The sequence below is a fragment of the Anolis carolinensis genome, chromosome 3 (genome assembly GCF_035594765.1).
Source record: "Anolis carolinensis isolate JA03-04 chromosome 3, rAnoCar3.1.pri, whole genome shotgun sequence".
Classification (NCBI taxonomy): Eukaryota; Metazoa; Chordata; class Lepidosauria; order Squamata; family Dactyloidae; genus Anolis; species Anolis carolinensis.
In genome coordinates, this window is record NC_085843.1 from 229,168,506 (window position 1) to 229,182,516 (window position 14,011).

The 14,011-nt window shown below is 44.8% G+C and overlaps 1 protein-coding gene across 1 annotated transcript in view; it reads right to left on the reverse strand.

Moving 5' to 3' along the window:
• The window catches only part of cfap58 (cilia and flagella associated protein 58), a 113,154-nt gene extending 100,545 nt beyond the window's left edge, over positions 1-12,609 (reverse strand). The window contains exon 1 of the mRNA XM_008106607.2: positions 12,463-12,609. Coding sequence (XP_008104814.1) covers positions 12,463-12,471 — 9 coding nt within the window. The 5' untranslated portion in view covers positions 12,472-12,609. The remainder of the gene's footprint in view (positions 1-12,462) is intronic.
• Positions 12,610-14,011: the final 1,402 nt, after the last annotated feature.

Below are 14,011 nucleotides of genomic sequence, written 5' to 3' on the forward strand. Positions count from 1 at the left end.
ATATATCACCAGCCATAAAGCCTTATGATTAAGACAAATATACAATTACTAAACAGAATCAAAATTTTCATATTTTTCAGTCCCAATGTGTATATCACAACCAACAAGCTTTTATTAACCAGAACATGTATTTTGAAGGTGCTTTTCTAATGTTAATTATTCTTCATCACAAAGTTATTTCTTTGAAAGAAAGGCAAAAGTATTACTATCACTATTACTATTCCCAACCTGTGGGCCGTGACCCACTGGTGAACAGCGAGACCTAAAATAAGGTCCGTGAGACATGTGGGGAAAATCAGCTCTAAATTATTAAATATGATTTTATGTAGGCAAACAGATGGCGACTACTGAATGGCATATATTCTGTATCAGAAACTAGAGCTGATGTGGTCTATCCAATGCAATTTTCTGAATCAGAACCCCAAATAACCAAACTGAATCTAAAGTTGACCAAAAACTGATTCGTAACCCTTTTGGTACTAATATTGCAGAGTGGTCCCTGGAGAAAGTGGTCTCTGGTGAAAGTGGTCCCTGGTCATAGTGGTCCCAGGTCAAGTGGACCCTGGTCAGTGGTCACTGCTCTAGACTTCAAAACTACCAGCACCTCTAAATTCATAGTCTTTAGAGTACAGTTGTAAACAATATTTTAAAAATTTAAATTTGGAAAACTGTGTTTTTAGAGAGTTGAGAGATCCTGAATTAAATGAGAGTGAATTGCTGTCACGACCCAGGCTGCAGAGCACCAATAACCATACACAGAGGCCAGAATCTATCTAATATCTTTATGAAGGAAATATGTAAAGTCAATAAAAATAAGTGCAGAATAAAGTTCAGAAGAAGACCTTTCGGGAAAGGTCAATTATAGTCCAGGAAAACAATGTCCAATATGAAATATTAAGGTCCAAAGTTATAATCCAGTAACCGAAACACTCACTTTGCCAAGCAAAGTGAGGGGAGAAGACAAGGTCCTTTAGTCCATGAAACTTAGGCAAGGCAAGGAAATAACTTGATTCTTGGATACAAGGCTTAATTCAAGGCAACAAAGAACAAGGGGCAAAAACAGGATCCTTGGTAAATTCGTGGTGAGGTCCGGAAGGCAAGGCTGGGTTCGTGAAGCAAAACAAGGTCCTGAGAAGCAAAGCAAGGCTGGAAACGGGAGCGTAGTCCACACACAACCTACTCCCGTAGTTGACGAATTGACTCCGCAAGATTCCTACGAGGGCAAAACACCTAAGTAGGGTCTCGTTTTCCCGCCAGAGAGCAATTCTCTGGGGAACCAGAACCGAAAGCCATTCTCTGAGTCCAGATGCATGACTCCCTAAAGATTCCCATGGGAAGCAGGTTTAATCAACCATTTGTTTGGCCGCGATTCTCAGGCTTCTGCGATTAGCCTGTTGAGCTCCTCTCTGTTGTTGACAATAATCACGGCGAGAAAATGGGGGAGATTTCGGCTCAGGGCTTGTTTGACAAACTTCTGGAAGACAAATCTCCTGCAGGTGCAAGGGCTCCAATTCTGGCTGAGAAAGCTCCAATTCTGGCTGAAACGGTGGGAAACCTAAGTTTTCCTCTTCATCTGTCACAACAGCGCTAGGAACGGGACTACATGGCCCATGAGTCATCACACTATCCCCCTCCTCAAGCCCCCTCTCAAAATAGGGCTCTCTCCCTGAGGTGCGGGGCCGCGGCTTGGCGGGGTAGGTCTGATGGAAGCGGCGGGCTAAATCGGGGGCATGGACTGTGGAAGCGTCTTCCCAAGAGCGTTCTTCGGGGCCAAAACCCACCCAGTCAATGAGATACTGAAGGCGGCGGCGATGAAAGCGAGAATCCAAAATGTCCTGAACCTCGAATTCCTCCTCCCCATCCACCAAAACAGGAGTGGGGGCCGGCCGGTCTGCATCAGGGCGCACACCATCCGCCGGAAGGAGCAGGGAGCGATGAAACACTGGATGGATGCACACAGAGCGCGGAAGTTGGAGTTTGAAAGTCACGGGGTTAAGTTGCGCCACCACTGGATAGGGACCAATGAAACGGGCATCTAGCTTCCGGCAGGGGCGGTGGGAGGGCAAGAAGCGAGTGGATAGAAAAACCCGGTCTCCTACCTTGATTTCGGGGCCCGGCTGGCGATGGTTGTCAGCGTGGCGTTTATAGTCCTCCTTGGCTTGATCTAGTTGCTGGAGCAAAAGTTGTTGCACCGCTGTGAGTTCTTGCAGCCAGTCCTCTGCTGCGGGAACTTCTGAGGTCTCAATGACAGAAGGAAAGAAACATGGATGGAAGCCGTAGTTTGCAAAGAACGGGGTTTCTTTAGTTGAAGCCTGGACACCATTGTTGTAGGCAAACTCCGACAGCGGTAACAGGGAAACCCAATTGTCCTGCTGATAGTTTCATAACAGCGAAGGTATTGTTCCAAGGTGGCATTGGTGCGCTCAGTTTGCCCATCCGTTTGGGGATGGTGAGCCGAAGATAAACGAGAGTCTATGCCCAATAGTTTTTGAAGTGCCTTCCAGAAACGGGAGGTGAATTGAGACCCACGGTCTGTGACCAAGCTCTTGGGCAACCCATGTAATCTGAAAACATGTTGAAGGAATAAATCTGCAGTCTCTTTGGCCGTGGGGAGGCCATCGCAGGGAATGAAATGGGCTAACTTGGTGAAAAGGTCCACCACCACTAGGATCGTGGTGAATCCAAGGGAAGGTGGTAGGTCAGTGATAAAATCCGCAGAAATTATTTCCCATGGACGGGATGGGGTAGGAAGGGGATGCAGTAGCCCTGAGGGCTTCTCCCTTCTTGTCTTGGAACGCTGGCATACCGGGCAGGTGTTGACATATTTTTCCACATCCTTGCGGATCTTGGGCCACCAGAAATCTCTTAGGATCAAATGCATGGTTTTAAATAGTCCGAAATGCCCTGCTGGCTTGCAGTCATGACACAGACGAAGTGCCTTTTCCCTGCTCGGTCCTGGAGGGATGTAGACGTGATTTCTATAGCAAAGTAACCCATCCTTAAGTGAGAAGGGAAATTGTAGTCCTTGGCGAAGTTGATCCTGAGCCCAGGCATCCGCCTGTTGACTGGCCCTGATTTCCTGAGCACAAAGGGGCCCTGGAGAAGAGGGAGTTGATTCAATTGGAGTGGATTTGGTGTTCCCCACTGTGAGCGTGGCAAAGTTCTCGGGCTGCAGCAATTGGGATTCAAAGGTCTCTCTGCGCCCTGCAGTATATTCTGGTTTCCGTGATAGAGCATCTGCTTGCTTGGTCTGAGCTGGGGTTACATAATGAATCTGGAAGTCAAAACGCTCAAAGAATAAAGCCCAGCGCTGTTGCCTCTGATTTAACTTGCGGGCAGTTCTTAGATGTTCTAGATTCCGATGATCAGTATGGACCTCAATGGGAAATTTGGCCCCTTCTAACCAATGTCTCCAAGTTTCGAAGGCTGCCTTTATGGCCAAAAGTTCTTTTTCCCAAATAGTGTAATTTCTCTCTGGGGCTGTTAGTTGACGGGAGTAAAAGGCACAAGGGTGAAGATGATCTCCCACTGGTTGCAAGAGTACAGCCCCAATTGCCACATCAGAGGCGTCAGCCTGTACAACAAAAGGGGTTTTAGGATCTGGGTGCTGAAGGATTGGCTGGGACGTGAATAATTTCTTTAGTTGCTGGAACCCTTTCTCTGCTTGCTCCGTCCAGCGAAAAGGCTGTTTCCCACGGATGCAGCTGGTGATTGGATCAGACCAGCGGGCAAAGTCTGGAATGAACTTGCGGTAATAGTTCGCGAACCCCAAAAAACGTTGCACCTCTTTCTTGTTGGTTGGCGCCCGCCATTCCAATACTGCTGTAACCTTTGCCGGGTCCATGGAGAGCCCTAGTGGTGAGACTTGGTATCCCAGAAAATCTACCTCTTGTAGATCAAAAGCGCATTTTTCCAACTTAGCATAAAGTCCATGATCCCACAATCGTTGTAACACCATTCTGACGTGGTTCTCATGTTCTGATTGTGATCTAGAAAACACCAAAAAATCGTCCAGGTAGATGATCAAGAACCGATCTAGATAGTCCTGAAAGATATCATTGACAAAATGCTGGAACGTTGCGGGAGCTCCACATAAACCATAATTCATGACCAGGGACTCAAATAATCCGAATTTAGTCTGGAAGGCGGTTTTCCACTCGTCCCCCTCCCTGATGCGAACTAGATTATAAGCCCCCCGAAGATCCAGCTTGGTGTAAACCTTGGCCCCTCGTAGCCGATCTAATAGGTCCGAGATCAAAGGCAGGGGATAGCGGTTCCGCTTAGTGATATTGTTCAATGCTCTATAGTCCACCACCAAGCGTAGGTCCCCTGACTTCTTTTTCACAAACATCACTGGGGAAGCGGCTGGGGATTGAGAGGGTCTGATGAACCCCTTGCGGAGGTTTGACTCTATGAACTCCGTGAGAGCTTCTTGCTCTGGTTCAGTCAAGGAGTAGAGGTGTCCTCGCGGGATCGGGGCCCCCTCCACCAAGTCAATGGCACAGTCATAAGGCCTATGCGGGGGTAGTCTCTCGGCTTCCTTTTCATTGAAAACATCCCAAAAGTCTGAGTATTTCTTGGGCAAGGTGATGATGGATTCAGCGTCTGTGGCATGACAGACCTTGGCTACCAGACAATGATTTTGGCAATATTTAGAAGCAAACTGCAGTTCTCTGTTGGTCCAAGAGATGCTAGGGTCATGGAGTGTCAGCCATGGGATTCCCAAAATCACAGGGAAGTGGGGAACCTCGGTAACAAGGAAGGAGATCTCTTCCATGTGTTCCCTTATCCACATTCTGGTAGGCTCAGACCATTGGCTTACTGGACCTGTCTTTAGGGGGCGGCCATCTATGGCTTGCACCACCCGGGCGTTCTTGAAATCGTGATATTGTAATCCCAGAGAGTCGGCATACTCTCTATCAATGAAATTGTTTGTCGCTCCTGAGTCTATCATGGCATGGATCATGACGGGTCCTTTTTTCGCTGACCACAAGGTGACCACTAGGAGAAATAGGACCCCGGTTGGCGGCTCTTGAGTGGGGTTTTTGACCGGGTTGGCGAGCCTCTCTACGCCCGGTCGCTGGCTTCCCCCGCCGGCTTTGCGCCAGCCGCCTCGGACGCCTTCGTCTCCACGGAGGACGCCGCCGCCAGACGAGCGGAGGGCTTTCCTTTGGCTGGACACTCTCTGGCAAAGTGGCCCCCATTTCCGCAGTACCAACAGAGGTTTAAACGTTGGCGGCGGGCCTTTTCGGCAAGATCTAGTCTGGGACGCACATTGCCCAACTGCATCGGCACCTCCTCGCTGCCTCTGGGGTATGGGGCTGGTGGCGGGGGTCTCCACACTGGACGCGGCTGGATGCCGGGCGGAGCGGGAGGTTTTGCTCCACCTCTTCCACTCTGGCCTCGGATCCACTGTTTTCTGTTGGCAAGCATGACTTCAGCTCGTAAACATTGATCAATGAGTCTTTCAAAAGAGTTTGGAGGGTCCACTTTGGAGATTTCCTCCAACATCTCGATGTTAAGACCCTCCCGAAACTGTCCTCTGAGGGCTATGTCATTCCAGCCGGTGTTTTGGGCGAGCACTCGGAACTCGGCTATGTACTGGGACAAGGGCCTGTCCCCTTGGGAAAGGCGCCGGAGTTTGTGGCCGGCCGCCTCTAAATTGTCCTCGATCCCCCAAGTCGCCTTAAGGTGATCCAAGAAGTTTAGCGCGGAACTTAGATGCGGGGAGGCTTGATCGAACAGTGCCGTCGCCCAATTGGCCGCTGGCCCGTCTAGGAGACTATAAATCCATGCCACCTTGATGTCTTCTTGGGGAAACTCGGCATTTCGGGCCTCTAGGTATGCCTGGCATTGGCGACGGAAAACATGAACCTTGGAAGCCTCTCCAGAAAACTTGGTGGGCAACGCCAGGGCAGGGAGACGGGCTCCACGTTCCTTCAAGCCCCGTATTTCTCCCTCCTGCACATGGAGCATATCACGGATCCTGTCCACTTCATCCTTGGCGATGGTGTAGCTGAGTGGTTGGTCACCCGGTCCGGCTCCGGTAGACATTCTGGCCTAGGTTAAATGGTGCTTAGGGTGGCGGAGTCAAACTGTCACGACCCAGGCTGCAGAGCACCAATAACCATACACAGAGGCCAGAATCTATCTAATATCTTTATTAAGGAAATATGTAAAGTCAATAAAAATAAGTGCAGAATAAAGTTCAGAAGAAGACCTTTCGGGAAAGGTCAATTATAGTCCAGGAAAACAATGTCCAATATGAAATATTAAGGTCCAAATTTATAATCCAGTAACCGAAACACTCACTTTGCCAAGCAAAGTGAGGGGAGAAGACAAGGTCCTTTAGTCCATGAAACTTAGGCAAGGCAAGGAAATAACTTGATTCTTGGATACAAGGCTTAATTCAAGGCAACAAAGAACAAGGGGCAAAAACAGGATCCTTGGTAAATTCGTGGCGAGGTCCGGAAGGCAAGGCTGGGTTCGTGAAGCAAAACAAGGTCCTGAGAAGCAAAGCAAGGCTGGAAACGGGAGCGTAGTCCACACACAACCTACTCCCGTAGTTGACGAATTGACTCCGCAAGATTCCTACGAGGGCAAAACACCTAAGTAGGGTCTCGTTTTCCCGCCAGAGAGCAATTCTCTGGGGAACCAGAACCGAAAGCCATTCTCTGAGTCCAGATGCATGACTCCCTAAAGATTCCCATGGGAAGCAGGTTTAATCAACCATTTGTTTGGCCGCGATTCTCAGGCTTCTGCGATTAGCCTGTTGAGCTCCTCTCTGTTGTTGACAATAATCACGGCGAGAAAATGGGGGAGATTTCGGCTCAGGGCTTGTTTGACAAACTTCTGGAAGACAAATCTCCTGCAGGTGCAAGGGCTCCAATTCTGGCTGAGAAAGCTCCAATTCTGGCTGAAACGGTGGGAAACCTAAGTTTTCCTCTTCATCTGTCACAACAGCGCTAGGAACGGGACTACATGGCCCATGAGTCATCACAATTGCTGAGACTTTTCACAGTTCAGAACTTTTCTGGCGCATCATTCACAAGTGGTTTTTTTGTGTATAGAAATAGCATTCCCTGTGTAAAAAATAATATTTCAATGCAGAAATATTAATTCTTGCACAGAAAATGTTGTTCTGTGTAAAATTCCAACATGGTTGATTTGCATATGGAGGTTTGTTCTATGTTAAATTCAAACATGGTTGATATAAAATAGCATTTTCTGTAAAGAATATGTTTGCTTGCAGACTTAAATTCTCAAGATTTCCTTTCCTTAAGGATTTCATTTATTTGTGTTTTCTATAAAGTCCTTCATGGTACGAAACTAGTTAAACAAGTGGGACATACTTTTAAAGGCCAACGAATAAGGCTGGATTGTCTTTAACATCTTGGCACTACCATTACAACAGCTGTTTAGAAAAAAACATCTCTGTGCTTCTTCTGGAAGTCTAGTAATATCTTCATAGAAATCTAAAAAATTGCAGGCTCTTTGTAAATTTCCTCAGTTGACAGTGCAGAAAAAAATAACTTGAAATCAAACATGTGATTACAAGGTGTACAAAATACTCAGAAGCAAGTACTGGTAATTCCATATAACCAGATATATCTCATGAACGATGCATCTTCAGACTTATTATGGAATATATTCAGGTAAGCACATGGTTTCCTCATTTAACAAATACATTTTCAGGTAAAGAAAATGTATTCTACTATTGAATGAGGACCTGTATGATCACCTCTGAGTTTATGATCCACAATATAGCTTATATCTCACTATAAAACTATTGCTTATTTTCATAACAGTGTTCTCAACTCATGATAAATTACTACAGAAAAATATGAGTAAAACTACAGTGATGTAAAGATGTTTTGTGGACTAAGCACAGTAGCAAGGCTGATTCTGTTTATTCAGCCAATAAAGCTTACTTTATTGTCCCCAGGTTTGCCCATTGTATCCAGAAACACAGACAGAGAAACATGACAATTAAATGACAAAACCAAGAAAAAGATATGAAATAAGAAACCTGTTTGCAACAACATCAAAAGGACAAATATATTAGAAGATAAAAGAATAGGGACTCCCCTAAAGATTCCCCTTCAGAAAAACTAGGAACCCACATGCCTGAAAAGGAAAGTACAAAAATTAAGAGACAGAGATAGAGGGAAATAATTAAAATATGAATAGACTGAAATTCATCAAAGTAACACTGTTAGTTATGCAATGTATTATTTGTATATTTTAAATGCAAAGTGAGCTCTTGCAAAATATCCTTTTTAAAACACTTTTTTAAGAGACAAAATAAAACACACAAGAAAGATTTTAGATATCTAAAATTACCCAAAAAACCAACTAAGCTACCATTTAAAAACCTACAGACTTGCCACTTATTATTGCTTATTAATCTACTCTTTTCAAAAAAGAATGCAATGACATTTCTTCTTTTAACAATACTCTACTAATTCCACAGTTGATCAATGCCTCCATTGTTGTTCTGAGGAGTGATTAACAGTGATATTATTCAAAGACTTCTTCTCAATCAGTGTAAGGACTTCATCTGATTATAGTGGGAAGTGTTCAGAAGTGTTCAGGAGAAGAGAGTTCAGTCTAACTCCATTCCATAATAAAAAGGAGGTTTTCCCTACCTTGGGATCACACTGTTTAGTGCACTCAGTTGTCTTGTATATTTTTCAATGAAGAGATTTCCACACTGCAGACATTTGGCCCCACCCACCATGCCTTCAACTCCCACAATTCCCAACAGCCGAGAGGGAGAGAGAAGGGGTGGGAGGGAATCCCATTTGGAATGGCAAAAGATGATACTCAGCTGGTGTTTTGGACTACAACTCCCACAATTCCTAAAAGCAGAGAGGGAGAGGGAGAGAAAAGAGATGGGAGGAAATCCCATCTGGAATGGCAACAGCACTGGCCCTCCCAACAGAGGACACAGACAAATCATGGAAGGAAGGAAAAGGGTACCCTAAAAGGGGTTTGTTTGTTTGTTTGTTTTTTGCAAAGTAGAAGCATTATGAGGCAGCTTACAACCAAACCTTCCTGCTTGGGGAGCAAAAGAAAATGCCGGAAATTGCCCAAAAAAGTTTACTTTGACTCCTCCCCCAATTTCTCCTCCCACAAACGGGGTACTTCTAACATGAGAGCAAGGAGTGCTACTTCATTCAAAATTTGCCAAAACATCTGGAGTTTTAAGAAAAATCAATTTCCTCACCTCTTCCTGATACATTGGAAAAAAAATGCTGCCCTCCACATTTAAAAGGCTCTAAAACTGCACTTTAACCAAAACGAATGTAGTGGACCCACAGAATACCAGATTTTAAGTGTAGAGTTCAGTGGAATTTAAGCTATGTGATGAAATGGTAAAGCTCTTGTGGAATAGCCTGACTCAGATGCTATATAAAAAGATATACACACCTTGATTCTGGTGGGTGCTGAACACAATTTGCTGTCACATATCATACATGAAAAATCTTGGCCAGTTGTGTTAACAGATGTCAAGGGGAGATAAAAAAAAAGGGGGGGTGAGACAGAGCAGAAGAAGGAAAGGGGGAGCAGCAATTGGAGACGTAAGAACCACCTTTAAGTTCTGCTCTTCATACCCCATATTTTTGTTTCTTCCCTTGAAAACTTAAAGGGAATCAGAAATAGTGAGATTATAAGGAAGGAACAAAGAGAGAAAGTAAGTTTGTTTTGATGAGCTCAAGTTTACCAGTTCAAAAGATGTTGTCCTAGCATTAGGGCGGGATGAGGGGGTGCTTTTTCCCAATCTGATCTGGCACACCACCATATTCTTTTGTATGGCTGAGCACAACTCAGTCGCGATCTAGACTCTTTGGAAGCAGTTTTCAAGCCTTTCACAAAAACAGGCATAAGCACTTCCAACACTTTCTTTAACTGTAAAAAATGGCAGGGGGAAGGAAGAGACAGAAAACTAGGATGAATGAAGGCATTAAGATAGAGGAAGGAAATAAAGAAAACCAGAGAAGCAGAAAAGTAACTATTTCAAATAGCTGAATACCTTGTATCTAATGTAATCCTGCCACAACAATTAAATAAACCAAAATAAACAGGGTTAGTTCCCTAGGCTTTTATCATTCCAAAGACCTTTGGCAACAATTGTAGTTATGAATCCTTTTAAACTATCAAGTTTGTACATTTGCATCCTGTATTTTCCTATTCTTCTGAAAAAAGCTGCTCCTGCGCTGTCGAGTTGATCGGGAGCCGCTAAGATACAACCATTTTCAATCTTTGCCTCGTGTTCTCAATTGGATTTATGTCTAGACTTAAAATAAGCAATTCTAAAACAGTAATAATTCCAAAAAATAATCCTTGATTTGGCCATTTTACAAAGGGGGCATCGTTTTATTACACCATTGTATATCATGGGATTTGAGCATCCACGGATATTGGTATCCACAGGGTATTTGTGATCCTGGAACCAAACTCCAGGAGATACGAAGCGCCCATTGTAAAGGCAAACATGGGAATTCAAGTCTTAAAAGGAGAAAGTAAAAATTAAGCCCCAATATTAATTTGCCACATTTGACAAAATGAAACTGTTTAGACCGTCTCTAATTCCAAGTAGGCAGTGGCCAGTATTGCAAAAAGAGAAATGGGAAATAGCTTGTCTAGTGCTCTCTTTTCTTTTTGGGAAGACCTCAGAACCAACAGGAACAGATAACAGCAAAAATAACAATAATACAGTAATAATTTTATTTCTTACCCGCCTCTTCTTATGGCTCAAGGTGAGGCACATATCATTTAAAACACATCAGCATGAATACATATACTAAAACATATTTCTGTGATATACATACATTAAAATAAAAATTATTTACGGTCAGGGCCCATCGTCTCCTTCTCCCATTATCGGAGGTCGCAACGACCATCCCAACGCGACTTACTTTATATACCGGGTCCTAGAGAAGTGCACTTGGAAAGGACCAGACACAGAGCTTTTTCTATTTCTGCCCCTGCCTTATGGAATGCCTTGCCGCCCTATATGAGAGCCATGCATGAGTTAGGGCCTTTTACTCTAGCACTCAAGACCTGGCTCTTTACTAGAGCTTTTGATCTATGTTAATTTTATCAATATTTGTATGTATGTTTTCATCCTTTACAATTTTATCTTGTAAATCGCCTAGAGCATCTTGGATGGAGGGCGATTAATAAGTAATTAAATGATGATGATGATGATGATGATGATGAAAATACACAGAACAAAGATTCAAATATAGTAGACACAGGTCATGTGTTTAAATTCAAAGGTAAAATTGACTAGGTAGGCCTGCCAGGAGATAAAGGTTTTCAAATGTGTTTCAAATTCTGACAGCTGATTTTAGCTGTCAGATCTGTTCCAGCAGGACAGTCTTGGTCAGCCGATGAAAAGGTCCTTTGGGTGACAGTCGCTAGTTGGGTTTTTAGAGTGGTTGTCAGAGTGGTCCAGCATTTTTGTATTCTCAAGTAATGTGCTGTGTCCGGGTTGATTCATCAAGTGCTCTGAGATGGCTGACTTCTCTGGTTGAGTTAGTCTACATTGCCTTTCATGTTCCTTGATTCATGTTTGGCCAATGCTGCGTTTGGTGGTCCCTATGTAGACTTGCCCACAGCTGCATGGTACATGGTAGATTCCCCCAGGCAGGAAGCAGCCAAGCTTTGAAGCTGCAAGGCTATTCAATGCTAATCAAGCTGACCGATGGCAACATTCACATTTGCCACAAACAGACAAGAGTTCTTTCTCCTACCCTAGACATTCCACAAATATGTAAACCCCACTTGCCTAGTCTCCAACAGACCTTACAACCTCTGAGGATGCCTGCCATAGATGCAGGAGAAACGTCAGAAGAGAATGCTTCTGGAACATGGCCATACAGCCCGGGAAACTCACAGCAACCCAGTGATTCTGGCCATGAAAGCCTTCAACAACACAATGGGTAGCTTATTATTATTAAATCATTGCACACATTGGGTTGTTGTATGTTTTCCGGGCTCTATGTCCATGTTCTAGAAGTATTCTCTCTTGACGTTTCACCCACATCTATGGCAGGCATCCTCAGAGGTTGTGAGGATGGATTGGAAGTAATGCACATTGGAAGTCGTGCTACAGAATCCTGGGATTTGTAGTTTGGTGAGGCACCAACACTCTGACAGAAGAGGCTAAAGACATTGGGAAAACTACATGATTCCCATGGCACTTCAAGTGGTGTCAAACTGCGCCCATTCTCCAGTGTAGATGCACCCACAAAGAGTACATTCAAAGCATTTGGGGGGGGGGGGGGATCTTCTATTAGCAGACAAGAGATGAGTCTGTATTAGACAACAGAGGTGAGGATGTAACGCACTGTGATGGGAGGGAGAGCTGCTGGGACACAAAGGCATGGAGGACCTGCCTCATGTTGGGGGTCGGGGCAGGTGGAGAAGGAGAGGCGGGAAAAGGGGGCTCACCTCAGCCATTTTTGGGGCGGGGGCGGGGCACAAGGCCCCCCCGAAAGGCTTTTCCTCCTCGTTCGGCCTCGGCTTCGGCTCCTGCTGCTGCTGCTGTGTACGCGTCTCCTAGCAACCGCCGCCAGGCCCGCCCTTCCTTCCTGCGGCCTGTAGGCGGCGCCGGAGCCTCGCCTCGCGTAGAAACCAGCGCAGAACCAACCTGGGGAAGGACCCAGCTTCAAAACTTTGGGTCTCTCTTTAATCCTTCCGCGCCTGAAACCTGGTTCCCTTTGGGGTATAAAATCTCATCATTCTACCATTGGTTTGGTCTGTAGAAATAATGCAGTTTGCCACCACACTAACTACCATTGCTCATTGGTATCCACACAGCCATATAACTCAGAATATCAGGGCAGAAAATCCCACAATATCTGCTTTGAACTGGGTTATCTGAGTCCACACTTCCATATATCCCAGTTCAAAGCAGATAATGTGGGATTTTATTTAGCTGTGTGGAAGGGGGCATAGTTTAAAAGATCTTGAACCTTCGCTGCCAAAGACTGCTGGTGCTTCACCAAACTGAAATCACCAGCATTCCATGGTAATTAAAGTGGATTCAGACTGCATTCATTCCACAGTGTAGAAGCATTCTTAGGCCTCTCATAGGGACCAGGCCCCTTCCACACAGCTGAATAAAAACCCATATCTGGACGCAGATATTTTCTGCCCTGATATTCTGGGCTATATGCCTGTGTGAAAGGGCCCCCAGACAGACCCTATATCCCAGGATCTGATCCCAGACTTTCTGTTTATCCCAGATTATCTGGCAGTGCAGACTCATATAATCCAGTTTAAAGCAGAAAACCTGGGATCAGATCCTGGGATATAAGACCTGCTGGGGCACCTTCCAAACAGCTGAATAAAAGCTCACATTATCTGCTTTGAACTGGAATATATGGCAGTGTGGACTCAGATATCCCAGTTGAAAACAGATATGGTGGGATTTTCTGCCTTGATATTATGGGTTATATGGCTGTGTGGAAGGGCCCTGGAAGGGTCCTACACTGCCATATAAAATCCAGATTATCTGCTTTGAACTGGATTATATGTCAGTGTAGTTCAGTGCAGATTTTTTACAGCTGTGTGGAAGGGGTCTCAGATAATCCAGTTGACCTTCTGCTTTGATAATCTGGATTAATATGGCAGTGTAGAAGGGGCCTGAGGGCCCTTCCACACAGCCATATAGCCCAGAATATCAAGGAAGAAAATCCCACAATATCTGCTTTGAACTGGGTCATCTGAGGCCCCTTCTACACAGCTGTATAAAATCCCAATTTATTTGTTTTCGCCTGGATTATATGGCAATGTGGACTCAGACAACCCAGTTCGAATCAGGTATTGTGGATTATCTGCCTTGATATGCTGGGTTATATGGCTGTGTGGAAGGACCCTGAGTCTATACTGTCATATAGTTCAACATGGATTTTATACAGCTGTGTGGAAGAGGCCTCAAATAACCCAGTTCAAAGCAGATAATGTGGACTATCTGCTTTGATAATCTGGATTATAT